Genomic DNA, 14,863 nt, shown 5'->3' with positions numbered 1-14,863 from the left:
AGAGCTTCCTTGGACTCAGGGGAGGTAACCACAGACTGGAGATCTGCAAATGTAACCCAATTCACAAAGGAGGATCAAAGGCTGACGCAAGTAATTATAGACGTGTGAATTTAACTTCTGTTCCAGGAAAATTAATGGAAGCACTGGTTAAAGAAGCACTGCAGGATCATCTTGACAAGAATTCAGTTAAAGCTCAGACACAGCATGGTTTTTTTAAGGGAAGGTCTTGCCTGACCAATTTGATTGGATACTATGATGTAGTCACAAAAGAACTGGATGCAGGGAATAACTTTGATATTATATATTTGGATTTTTGAAAGGCTTTTGATACTGTTGCACATGGAAGACTGCTGCACAAATTGGAGCAGTGTGGCACTGGTGGCAAATTGCTGCTATGGATAAAGGGATGGTTGAGTGGCAGAAGACAGAGAGTGGTAATTAATGGACACTGCTCATCGTGGACTAATGTTATTAGTGGAGTCCCTCAGGGTTCAGTGTTGGGTCCATTGTTGTTTTCTGTATTTATAAATAATATTGATGATGGTATATCAAGCTTAATGTCCAAGTTTGCAGACGATCCAAACGTTGGCAGGGTTGTTAAGGACGCTACTGACGCTATGCTGCTGCAACAGGATCTGGAAAGGTTGAGTAGATGGGCTGAGAGGTGGCAAATGAAGTTTAACATTGACAAATGTAAAGTACTACATATGGGAAACAGCAACCCCAAAGCAACGTATCAACTCTGTGGTACTACACTGACAGTGGTAGAGAATGAAAAGGACCTGGGGTAATTGTGCAGGCAGATATGAAGTTCTCTGAGAAGTGCAGACGGGCTGCAAGAGTAGCTCATGCTGTCTTATCAATGATATACAGGGATTTTTCTAGCAGGGATAGGGAGGTGATTATTCCCTTGTATAAGGCAATGGTCAGGCCGCACCTTGAGTACTGTATACAGGTCTGGAGGCCTCATTTCAAGAAGGATGTAGAGATGCTGGAACGAGTACAGAGAAGGGCAAAAAGATTAGTGAATGGAACAAAGGGGTGCTCTTACGAAGAAAGGCTTAAGTTTTGCAAATTACAGTGTCTGGAGACTAGGCACCAGCGAGGTGATCTGATAGAGGTGTACAAAGCCTTGAATGGTTTGAGCATGCTCAATGCTGATGGGATACTGCCTCTTGCTTAGAATAATCACCTGAGAGGGCATAAATTCAAATTGAGGAAAGACAGATGTAGGATAGATGTGCGGAAATTTGCCTTTAGCCAGCGGGTAGTTGGTTGGTGGAACAGACTTCCATCCCTTGTTGTGGAAGTTGATAGCCTAAATAAGTTTAAGGCTCAGCTGGACAGGTATTTCGAACGAACGGAGGGGTGAAGTGTAAATAGTTTTTTTTTTTTTTTTTTTTTTTTTTTTGGCTGATGCTGCATAAGCTTGCTTTCTTGCATCATATGCCTTTACTAATGCTAATGCTAAATTATATAGACGATAATTAGATAGTATGAATCAGAGCTGTAATACTCAATATGTTCTACGTTGATAATAATATTAATAAATTAATAAGAGGAGTTTACCTCAATATAGTACGTAGAACACTTCCGTATGATACCCTCCAGAAATTAAAACGGATAATAATCCATTCCGGTAAGTTGTCGATTTTTTCGTTTTTTCCGTTTTAATTTCTGGAGGGTATCATACGGAAGTGTTCTACGTACTATATTGAGGTAAACTCCTCTTATTAATTTACTAATAGACGATAATGAACTATGGATGACAGCACATTTGCGGCAATTTGTCTAGTGATAGAAATGCCGCAATTCCCTGACCATTATTGGCCGTGTGGTCCTCTGTTGAGATGGGGCGTAATGGGCAGTCTATTTTGGTTTATTTTTTTTTTTTTATTTTATTGTAGCGGTTTACATCTCTGTTGGTGATATTTCACATAAATATGGACATAGTGTCCATCAGAGGGGGCACCATTAAATTTCTATTTAATTGGTATTTGAAATGTAATGGATTATTATTTTATTATCTTTACATTTAGATGTTCTAAATTATCTTAGATAGTTTCTGCTGCAATATTTTTACTCTTCTTACCCCTCTCTTCCCTCCCTGTTTGTTTGATCTTTATGTTTAATTTTGACTATTTTCGCTCTTCTGTCTTGCCATGCTGCTGGCATATTTTTTAATTCTTATTCTAATTTATTTTTATTTTTATATATATATATATATATATATATATATATATATATATATATATAGAGAGAGAGAGAGAGAGAGAGAGAGAGAGAGAGAGTGTCTAGGCAACAGTTCCATTCATTCGCTACTGTAATCAACTAATATGCATAAAATCAATCACTGGAGATTTTTGTTGTTGTAGCTTTTGTAAATCTATATTATTAAGACTGGGCTTTCATTATGCCATGAAATAATAGCATGTTTTGGCTTCTAATGGTTTTCAGGTAGGATTGATTTGATTTTTTAAGTAAATCCATCAAAGTCAATGCTGGGGATCATTTACACAGAATTCATAAGTGAAAAAGTAATTCATTTCAGGAATATTTTCCAATTCATTCAGGCATTTAGGTCAAAATATTAGTATTAGCAGAAGCACATGATGCAAGAAAGCAAGCTTATACAGAATTAGCTATAAAAAAAAAAAAAATCCCATTTCACCCATCCATTTGTGCCAAAAGTTTGTCCAGTTCCTCCTTGAATTTAATGAAGCTATCAACTTCGATAACGACAGATGGAAGTTTGTTCCAGCAATCAACCAACCTGCTGGCTAAAGGCAAATTTCCATCTATTCTACAATTGTCTTTCCTCAATTTGATTTTATGCCTCCCCTTAGGTGCATAATCTGAGCAAGAGGAAGGATCCCATCAGCACTGACCTTGCTCAAACCATTCAAGGCTTTATACACCTCAATCAGATCACCGTGCAGCTCCCTAGTCTCCAGATGCTGCAAATTGCAGCATCTGGAGACTAGGGAGCCTTTCTTATTAAGCCTTTCTTGGTAAGAGCAACCCTTTGTTCCTCTCTGTACGTAGTACTCAAGGTGTGGCCTGACAGTTGATTTATACAAAGGGATAATCACCTCCTTGTCCCTGCTAGCAAAATTTCTGTATAAATACATAAAGGTCTTTTTTTTGGTGTTACTGTAGCAGTGGCATTGCACAATGACACTTTACAGCTAGCTGTCACTGCTCCTACCCCGAGAAATTTTGTTAGTAGTGAAATTTGTCTGGCCTCAGCTGCATAAATGCTTATTTTTGTATGTGTAAATGGATATAAAGATTATTTTAGGGAACAACATATGCAGTGAATCTGCCTTTGAGAATTTGGAGGAGCAAATATTTACATCATAATACATTTTTTCTTCCTAGGTTATATGCAACCTAGATGGATAATGGAGAGGGAAAATAAATTGTGAGTACTTACTAGGTGAGTTGTACCTCCATTGTTATCATCAGCATCTAGAGTCCAAGTTTCACACTGATCTAGTTGTCAAACATCTATATAAATAAAACCAGAGCCACTGCTCACTTCTATATACAAGATCCCATGAGCTGCTCTGGCAGCCTGTCTGCACTACTCAAAAAACTTCATATCTCAATGCAGAATTACCCCCAGGTCTTTTTCATTCTCTGCTATCCTGAGTATTTATTGGAAGTTTGTTCCAGCAATCAACCACCCTGCTGGCTAAAGGCAAATTTCCACACATCTATTCTACAACTGTCTTTCCTCAATTTGATTTTATGCTCCCTACCTTAGGTGCGTAATCTGAGCAAGAGGACAGATCCCATCAGCATTGACCTTGCACAAACCATTCAAGGCTTTATACACCTCAATCAGATCACCCTGCAGCTCCCTAGTCTCCAGATGCTGCAATTTGCAGCACTTAAGCCTTTCTTGGTAAGAGCAACCCTTTGTTCCTCTCTCTAATCTCATTGCCCTTCTCTGTACTCATTCCAGAAGCTCTACATCCTTCCTACAATGAGGCCTCAAGACCTGTATGCAATACTCAAGGTGTGGCCTGACAGTTGCCTTATAAAAAGGGATAATCACCTCCTTGTCCCTGCTAGCAAAATTTCTGTATATCATTGACAACATCCCACGAGCTGATCTGGCAGCCTGTCTGCACTGCTCAGAAAACTTCATATCTGACTGCAGAATTACTCCCAGGTCTTTTTCATTCTGTGCTATCCTGAGTGTAGTACCACACAGTTGATACATTACTCTGGGGTTACTGGTATTGCTTGCAAGTATCTCAAGAGACCTTGTATAAAGCCTTGAAAGACAAAACTCATTCTGATAATGGAAATGGATAAGATTAGGGAGAGTAACAATGTTACAGTAGAAATGCTACATTAAAAGTCTTACGTAACTTCAAGGGATGCCTCACGGTAGCAAGAAACATAAGAACACAGTCTAAACTATGCCTACAGTAATCTCAAGGGTGGTGTCAATAAATTGAGCAAGTTTGAATTCTCTTTATTGACAGCTAATGCTGACATAACAGGAATAACAGAAATTTAATGTCACTGAATAACATGGGATGAGTTTCACTATGACATGTATAATGTACTGTGGAAAGATAGGCAAGGTAGGAGGAGTGGATAATCATGCTTCTTATCAAAAGCTGCCTGTGCATTCTCAGTTCTGTGTATTCCTGTATCTGCAAAAAATGTTAGATATTTTGCAGATAAACTATCTAACGCATATTTTAGATGGCAAAGGGAAAAATGAAAATAATGCATATGTTAGAAGATTGTGAAGAGAATAATCAGAGCCTCTATGTGCAGATGGAACTGGTACAAAGTATGAATGCCTTATGAGTGATTTCAGGCTGACACAAATAGGAATTCTTAGCAGGAAGTGATCAAGCAATTCTAAGTTAGATAAGGGGGGGAAGAGATCACAGCTGATAAAGGCAAAAGCCAGTAACAGTTTAATTTTCAAATGGCCTTCATCAACTGGGTAGATAGCAAATGGAGGATGAATACAGGGGAATTATGGAATATCTTTAAAGTAGCAGCTATAGAAACCATGAATCAATATATACCATTTAGAAAACATAGCAGAACTAGAACTGAGGCAACTAACTGCTGAAGGCATCCTTACTCTTTCTTGAGAAAACACACATGAGGAGATATAAACTGAAACTGAGAAAAGATGGCTGCAGGATAAGTGTGTGAAAATTTGCTTTCAGCAGAGAGTGATTGATTGTTGGAATAAACTATCATCTGGTGTTGTGGATGTTTGTAGTTTGAAGAAATTTAGGAAAGGATTAGACAAATGGTTATAAGAGATTTACAGATGAGGTGGGCAGTTTTTTTTTTTTTTTTTGGCTGATGCTGTATAAGTTTCCTTGCATCACTTGCCACAACTAATACTGGAATATATTTCAAAACCATCTGTATGCTTTATTTGAATTGCATATAAAATGATCTTGAAAAATGTAAATTTTTGTATATACCCAACAGAGCCCTTACACACAAAAATAAACGTATGTATGTACTTTTGAATCAGTTAACACTATATTAGCAATTTAGCTCAACTAATGCATAATGGTGTATTTGCTAATGTGAGCATAAGCTCAAGCCTTGAAGGATGAAAGTCTCTGTCATTGGAGGGAGAGAGATCCAAGAGTCCCCAAAGCTGGAATGCATGCAGTAATGTATACAAATTATTTCAGTGCTTGTGTTCATTTGTCATATGATACATTTTTACATACAACTCTGCATTTTTTTTTCTACTTTTCTGTGTGAAGAAAACACAGCTTGGTATTAGAGGATTAAAATAAATTATGCAATGTTTCTATTTCAATTTTTATTTCATATACTGTATGGCTGCTCACTTAGATTTGACATAGTATTCACTAGCTGGCCTAAGTTGTTTTTTAATAAAAGTCATTAGGCCACAAGTATGATTTCATTGCTCCCACAAACTTAAACTATTAAGTTTGTGGGAGCAATATCTCAATCTGTATAATAACAGAGGTTATCTTAATAAAAAAATAAAAATGGTATCAAATAAAGTTAAACAAGCTGTGACACTTTTCACACTGGAAACATCTCAATAACTAATATTAGTAAAGTATATCAGAGATGTACTGAGTGAAATATAGAAATTTTTATAAATGAGGGGGGAAAATGTTTCTTTTAATTGATGTGTAAAACTATTTCTGAAAAATACCAAAAAGAAAAAAAAATGTGCCTCTTATATTTATAAAGAAATATACAAAATTAAAATCAAATTAAAGATTTAAAAAGAAAAAGCACACCTTCTGTAGCTTGGGTAAAAAGAGTAGTCACAGTAAATACTCTGAGATCAAATATAAGTTGCTGAATAGTACTGAAAACAGCATCTGGCAAATCTAATTGCTGAAGGGAGGAGTAACAACATCTGCAAATATAAAATGGATTAATACACTACACTTTAAATTATGCAAAAAATAATAATAATAAATAAACTGAAGCTAATACTGTGAATATTTATTGTGTGTTTTCTTCTGCTTGCCAACAGGAAAATATAAATTTTTAACAAGTATTTTTTGGTGATTATGATATACTGTGCAATCTTTTTCTGCCATCTCATTAATTTTGTAATTAGCATTAGCAAAATGATAAAAAGAAACCACATATGCAGTGTTGGATTAAAAGAAAAACTTTACAATTTAAACCGACATAACTCTCATTTATTATTTTATCCATTTCATCTAAACCTTCTTTAAACTAAAGAAGATAGTGTATTCAAACTATTCCTTTGTGAAATGGCATAATTTAGCTTCTGCTTCTCATGACCTAAATAAAGATTTAACTGAGTGCAGTTTTATTCTGAAGGGAAAAAAATATATTCTCAAAGTATTCTGCAATTATTTTTTTATCCAATTTTTATTTTTAAATTTAAAGGAGAAAAAAATTATGAAAATGCTTTAATAATATACTTTTTCTTAAGCATATATGAAGGGATGATAAATGTTCAAGACCGTAACATGAATGCTAATTCATTATCTATCCTTATCATAAGTATAGTTTAAAGCAGTCATTTTTCTTAACAAATGACATTATTGGACATGCAAGACATCAAAAGTTTCCACTCTTATTCAAGATTAGGACCAGTTTAATGTAACTGCAAGTGTTACTGTAAAATCTTCATCTATTAATTTATCTATTTCCATAATGCTCTTTTTAAAGGGTATTTTTTTTTCATTAAACTATTTTAGTTGCTTCTGGAGGAGGGAAGAAGGGGGAAAAAATGCAACCCTCACACACCTAGTTAAATATTTATTTGAAGTGGCTGCACCCATAGGAGGTCCACATATCTCAAAGTAAAACATGTTTTACATATCCTCCTTTCTGTATATCGCGTTGAAACTGAACAATAAAATTCAACATTCAATAATAACAATTATTAACAATAGAAATAGCGATAATATTAATATTTGATGTTTTAAGTTAAATTATAAGTTAAGACGGAAAATATGCACTTTAGTTAAAGCTTAAATAAAACCGGCACTCATCTCATGATCTGTTTAGTTGCATGAATTATATATAACTTTATATATTTTTTTATGAATTATATAACTTTCGGCATTTTAAGCTCTTGCTATTTTTAATTACAGTCATTACACAAGACACTTTTAACGTCATTTTTTATACACCTCATCTGTACTGTCTATCCTTTCTTACCCCTAAAATGAATGCTGACACATTTAGCAGACAGACCTTGTATACAAAACCTCTCGTTAAGTATTTCATGACCAAACGGCACATTTCATTTCTTCAAAAATGCCTTACACACAACGTAATTCCCAAATTCGCTCATGTATGTACTAGATTTGTTTGTAATAAATATCCGCAACTCACTCATCAATTTTCCTTAGCTATTATTCAAGAAGAGTTACGGAATAGGTTCTGTAACTCTTCTTGTATTTGTAACAAATACAAATTTCTACACCACATACATTATCTAAAATTTAATTTAAAAAGGAGCCTGATCCATTCACCTGACTTCAGGTGAATGGATCAGGTTTGTCAAATTAAGCAACATGTGCATCAATGCGGCAATTACTTTTGTTAACCAGAAGCATCCTAGGAAATGGGACATGCGCATACAAACCAACCAAAAAACAACCGACCTTCTGTTGTTAAAATTTCAACTCAGGAATTTTTTCCCACTAAACTTTCCAACCTTGAATATGGCTTTAATTTTGCAGTCAAAAGTAACCAATACCCTATCAGGGACAGCATTACAGAATTACAGACAAAACTTGGGACCCACCCAGAAAAAAATCGTATTTTTCACAAAACCAATGCTATCATAAACTCCCACCTCACATCCCAACCCAATATAACAAACAACAACAAATTAATTTATGTAAGTTAAAAAATAACCCTAACATCATTATTCAAAAAAACGGTAAAGGCGACACAATCACTATTCTAGATAAACAGGTTTATGTAAATAAAATACAACAAATCCACTCCGACAACCAAACCTATTGAATTGACAATAATTACACTAGTTCAAAGTTAAAAATAAATTAAACATTTTACTCAGGAAGCTAAGAGCTAACCATGAATTAAATTTACATACCTTACAACAAATTGGCATCAGTAATAACATCTTGCCCCATATGTTTGGCATCATCAAACTCCATAAACCTGACCACCCCTTACGCCCAATTAATTCTTACAGCAAATCCACCTTTGCAAATTTATCTTTCTTCGTGGTAAAGATTATCTCCCCTCTCATGAAGCTTTCTAAATTTCGAGTTTATAATACACATCAAGCTTTTGAATGCATAAACCTCGTTATGATCTCTGATAATGATTTGTTAGCCCTCTTTGATATAGTGTCCATATTAGCATTAGCATGGGCACATGATGAAAGAAAGCAAGCTTATATAGCATCAGCCAAAAAAAAAAACACACCCCCTTCTAATTTCACCCATTCACTCACTCCAAATGTTTGTCCAATTCTGCCTTGAATCTGTTTAAGCTATCAACTTCTACAGCAACAGATGGAAGTTTGTTCCAGCAATCAACCAGCCACTGGCTAAAGGCAAACTTCCGCACATCTATCCTACAACTGTCTTTCCTCAATTTGAATTTATGCTCTCTCAGGCGATTATTCTAAGCAAGAGGAAGAATCCTATCAGCATTGAGCATGCTCAAACCATTCAAAGCTTTATACACCTCAATCAGATCACCCCGCAGGTGCCTAGTATCCAGACACTGTTAATTTGCAAAACTTAAGCCTTTCTTCATAAGAGCAACCCTTTGTTCCATTCACTAATCTTGTTGTCCTTCTCTGTACTTGTTCCAACAGCTCTACATCCTTCTTAAAATGAGGTCTCCAGACCTGTATACAGTACTCAAGGTGTGTGGCCTGACCACTGCCTTATACAAGGGGATAATCACCTCCTTATCGCTGCTAGAAAAATTCCTCTATATTATTGACAAGACACCATGAGCTACTCTTGCAGACCGTCTGCACTGCTCAGAAAACTTCATATATGCCTGCACAATTACCCCCATGTCCTTTTCATTCTCTACCACTGACAGTCTAGTACAACACAGTTGATAAATTGCTATGAGGTTACTGCTTCCCATATGCAGTACTTTACATTTGTCAATGTTAGACTTCAGTTGCCACCTCTCACCCATCTGCTCAACTTTTCTAGATCCTGTCTAGGATCTATAAAAGATTAACAACCCTGCCGACCATCATATCATCTGCAAACTTGGACATTAAGCCTGATATACCCATCATTAATATCATTAATGAATACAGAAGACAACAATGGACCCAACACTGAACCCTGGGGAACTCCAATAATAACATTAGTCCACGAAGAGCAGTGTCCATTGATTACCACTCTCTGTCTTCTCCCACTCAACCATCCCTTTATCCATAGCAACAATATGCCTCCAATGCCACACTGCTCCAATTTGTGCAGCAGTCTTCCATGTGCAATAGTATCAAAACCTTTTCTAAGATTCAAATATATGATATCAAAATTATTCCCTGCATCCAGTTCTTTTGTGACTACATCATAGTATCCAATCAAATTGGTCAGACAAGACTTCCCTTTAACAAACCCATGCTACATCCGAGCTATAGCTGAAATCTTGTCTAGATGATCCTGCAATGCTTCTTTAACCAGTGCCTCCATTAACTTCCCTGGAACGGAAGTTAAACTAACAGGTCTCTAATTACCTGCATCTTTCATTTTGATGATCCTTTGTGGATTGGGGTCACATTTGCACATTTCCAGTCCATGGGTCTTAACCATATATTATATACTAATGTTGACCTAAATTACACCTTACAAGCCTTACACGATCTTCTAACTTTGGATAATACTTTAACCAGCTGCACCTCACTTAATATCGACAGCATTTTAGATCTTGTTACTGTGTTGATCAAAGCTAGACATTTCCATTTCCAAGATCAGGTGTATGAACAAATATTCGGACTCCCTATGGGTCTCAGAATATCAGCCTCCCTATCTGAAATATATCTCGCCACTGTAGAACATCAAACTCTCCAACCATTTCCAGCAGGTATTAAACTCTATATCTGTTATGCTGATGACGTTCTATTAATTGGAGACAAAATTACCATTGACAATCTCTTTATTAAGTTTAATTCAATACATTCCAGATTACAATATACCCTGGAATAAGAAACGAATAACACAACTTCCTCAACTTAACCATACATAAAATGGGCAATAGACTAGGTACAAAAATCTACAGGAAAAAACAAACACAGGCAAATACCTACACTTTCATTCGCATCACCCTATTTGTATAAAAAAATCCATTCTTTATAATCAAGTCTTTAATGCCTTAAAATATTGCCATTTGCAAGATGATTTGGCTTCTGAGTTAAAATACCTCACGGAAAAGTTTACAGCTAGGAAATATCCAGTCAAATTAATTCAACAAACTATTCTAGCAGTCCAGGATAAAATCCATAACCCCTATCAATCTTGTTATAAAAAAACCTAACATTTCAAATACTCATGTTGTCCTCCCTTACCATTTGAAGTTTAACCTTGACAAATGCAAAGTACTGCATATGGGTAGAAATAACCCCAGAGAAACGTACCAACTGTGTGGTACTACACTTAAGGTGGTAGAAAATGAAAAAGACCTGGGAGTAATTGTGCAGTCAGATATGAAGTTCTCTGAGCAATGCAGACAGGCTGCCAGGGCAGGTCATGGGGTTTTGTCAATGATATATAGGAATTTTGCTAGCAGGGAAAAGGAGGTGATTATCCCTCTGTATAAGACAATGGTCAGGCCACGCCTTGAGTACTGCGTACAGGTCTGGAGACCTCATTTTAGGAAGGATGTAGATTTACTTGAGCGGGTACAGAGAAGGGCAACAAGATTGGTGAGGGGAATGAAGGGATCCTCTTACCAAGAGAGGCTTAAGTTCTGCAAATTGCAGTGGCTGGAGACTAGGCACGTGCGGGTGATCTGATTGAGGTATATAAGGCCTTGAATGGATTGAGCACGCTGAATTCTGATGGGATCCTTCCACTTGTTCAGATTACAAACCTAAGGGGGCATAAATTCAAATTAAGAAAAGACAGATGTAGAATAGATGTGCGGAAATTTGCCTTTAGCCAGCGAGTGGTTAATTGCAGGACAAACTTCCATCTCTCGTTGTGGAAGTTTATAGGTTGAATAAATTTAAGGAGGAACTGGACAGGCATTTGGAGGGAATGGTGTGATTTTTTTTTTTTTTTTTTGGCTGATGCTGCATAAGCTCATACATTTGCTTTCTTGCATCACATGCCACTACTACTACTACCATTGTCAAATCGCCAGACGTTTACATCAAGTCTTTGCTAACACAGATATTTCCTTCATTTTCTCCACTTATGACAAATTAGGAACTCCCTTTAACAAATAGAAAGAAACCCACGTATACGAAACAGAAGATATTAATAATATAGTTTGTCTAGTCAATTGCTAGTCAGATTGCAAGGCATGTTACACCAGGAGCACTACCAACAAATTTTGATCATCCACTACCGCAAATACATACACATACTACTACGTTAATAGTTTCCGAACATGTTGAGGAAACACCGAGCTCTCTCATCACGTGCATACTCGCAACCATAACCCCTCAATTGATGCTTCAATTACCATTATTAAATTAAATTCAAGCTACAAGCCCCTTCAATATGAAACTCTCATAATAGAATGGTGCCGGCTTAACACTAACCTTGACATCCTCAACACCAAACTTCTAGCTTCCCTTTCGCCAATTTGGAATCTCGCGCGCATTAAAATACATGTTCAGCATAACATTTTGGGTGCTTAAAGTTCACGCCGATTCTCTATCCTTCATTTCCTTAGTGCCAACTGAAGATGTTTTTAATGAAAGTCCATCATTCACGACTATTAGCCTTATTCTGATTTAAACATAATTTTAGTTTTACATTAAGAAAAGACAACTAGAGGATGATGCAGTGCACCTCTTCCTCCTCTGAGCTTAATTTTAATTTTTAACCCAAGATTTTTAACTTATGATTTTAGTTTTTAATTTTTAATCTGAGACTGTCTCATACCACCCCCCCCCTTTTATATATATATATATATATATATATATATATATATATATATATATAATTCATGCAACTAAATGGATCATGAGGTGAGCGCCAGTTTTATTTAAGCTTTGACTAAAGTGCATATTTTCCGTCTTAACTTTCGGCATTTTAAGCTCTTGCTATTTTTAATTATAGTTATAAGTTAAGGTAATTACTCGTAAAGTTGGTGTGCAAATGGTAGCTATTAGAATATGCACATTGCCAGCATTTAAACAATAACATTAATTATAATACATACAGCTAATTTTTATGTAACACATTAATATTTTGGAAGAAATATTTAAAATAATTTAAGATGTGGATTCGAGAGAATTCCACAACAGGATCTTTCATTTTCCAATAGAACAATGCCTCCTGTTACCTATTAAAGTGTATGATGATTTGGGAAAACGATGTAACACTGATGGACTGGCCCATTCAGAGCTCAACAGAATAGCAGGAAGAAATGGAAAGAGACGTGAGTGTATATCCATGGAGATCAACATCACTTGCCCAATTAAAACCTGTGCATTCAGGAATGGAGAAATATTTCTCTCAACATCTGTCATAAATTGATGAACTGTATATAAATACCACCACTTTGCTTATTGGAGGCTTGAAGTGGTGAAACCCATGTTTAGTCTCTAGAGCAAAGTTTCCGGCATCCCCCCCCCCCATACTTCTCCTTCAACCCATGCATGGTACTAAGTACTATAGGTTTCGACACCTTTCGTGTTCGGGGTTTCCATAAAAAAAAAAAAAAAAAAGAAAGCAAGATGAACTGTACAAAAATCTACAGAAAGCAACAAAGGTATATACCTTTTTCCTTATTTCCTTATGCAGACAGTCATGAAACAAAAACTTGCAGAAATTGGTGATAACAGTACATCGCTCTTTTTAATGCTATATGTGTATGCAGGCTTTTCAGTCATTCCTTGTGCCTTTAATACTTCACTGAAACTTGGTTTCTTTGTAAACAATGCATCAATATGAAAGCACATTTGCAATAAAAGTGACAATCTGAAAAATTTACTTTTTAAAAACTTGCAAAGTAAACCTGAACACAAGTCCTGAAAAATTCCATTATGGTTTTCATCTGATAAAGATAAACAAATTTTTGTGTTTGGATAACAAAACCGCTATTACTAAAGATATTATTTAGTCTATATACATAGAAATCCATCCAATACTATTGTTAGCATTTAAGCAATTAGTCACATACCAAACATGAAATGGAAAACCAACACATTGTTTTTAATATTTTATTCATTGGTGAAAGAGGTAATATTTATTTTTATTTAAGAACCTCTACAAGTTTTGACAGTTTTAGGATAAGGAAACCTGTCAAATTCATTCACACTTTATGTGTTGGTGAAACAATATTTTTTTTATTAATGATATGATTTTAGATTAAGATATTCCCATGCAGTCCTGGAAGCAACTTAAATTCAAAGCAATGATTGACTAGTGAATCATGTTAAAGTGGCCAGTGAGCCATCATAAAAAAAAAAAAAAAGGAATTTGCTGACAGATCCAGCAAAGAATTAAATTCCATATGAGCAAACTGTCTCCATAGCAGGCTAGATTTTTTGGTGTTGTTATTATTGAATATAGAAAAATAAAGCTATAATGCACATCATTTTAAACTATATCCTGTCTTTTTTTTTTCTCTCCCAAAAATACTAAATAATAAAGATATTATCATTTAGTATTAATACACCCATGCCCAACATGTACAGTTGTATGATAAATAAATAGATTTCAACTTTAAAGTAGTTTCATTTATAAATTAGTCTTCCAATATTTCTATAACAACATTGTTATAGTCCAAGTACTCAGAATAGCACATATTTGCAATACAAAATCTGAAGTTTATTCGTGGCTTAAAATTACTGGTCAATAAGTTAATCTACAACTACGCCTCTCTTGAATAAGTTAAGTTTTATTTTCATTCCCATTAAGTTTACATTGATTTTTAATTAGATTAGTTTGTGCACATTATTTGTCTTACTTTTTATATTATATTTATTCCAGTTGCATATCATTTAGATCAAATAAGTGTACATTGGTAAATGGCACAAATTGACAATTTTTAATTTTTAATTTGTTCTCTTTTTCATTACAGAAACATTTACCACACTTAAGTGAAGCATTAAGTACAATTCACTTAATGTAGTATCTTTCCTTTGGCTGGAGGCTTACTGGATTTCTCTTTGTCATAGCAAATAGGTCTTTACTAGGACAAC

General features: G+C 35.3%; 1 protein-coding gene across 1 annotated transcript in view; it reads right to left on the bottom strand.

Annotated features, from left to right (window-relative positions):
* The window catches only part of Sec5 (exocyst complex component secretory 5), a 444,876-nt gene that overhangs the window by 169,937 nt on the left and 260,076 nt on the right, over positions 1–14,863 (bottom strand). Inside the window, exon 16 of the mRNA XM_090380740.1 lies at positions 6,282–6,403. Coding sequence (XP_090236866.1) covers positions 6,282–6,403 — 122 coding nt within the window. The remainder of the gene's footprint in view (positions 1–6,281; positions 6,404–14,863) is intronic.

The sequence above is a fragment of the Mastigoproctus giganteus genome, chromosome 9 (genome assembly GCF_048544385.1).
Source record: "Mastigoproctus giganteus isolate SK-2022 chromosome 9, ASM4854438v1, whole genome shotgun sequence".
Taxonomy (NCBI): Eukaryota; Metazoa; Arthropoda; class Arachnida; order Uropygi; family Thelyphonidae; genus Mastigoproctus; species Mastigoproctus giganteus.
Note: the sequence above shows the minus strand (reverse complement) of the source record. Positions and strands in the feature narration are given on the sequence as shown.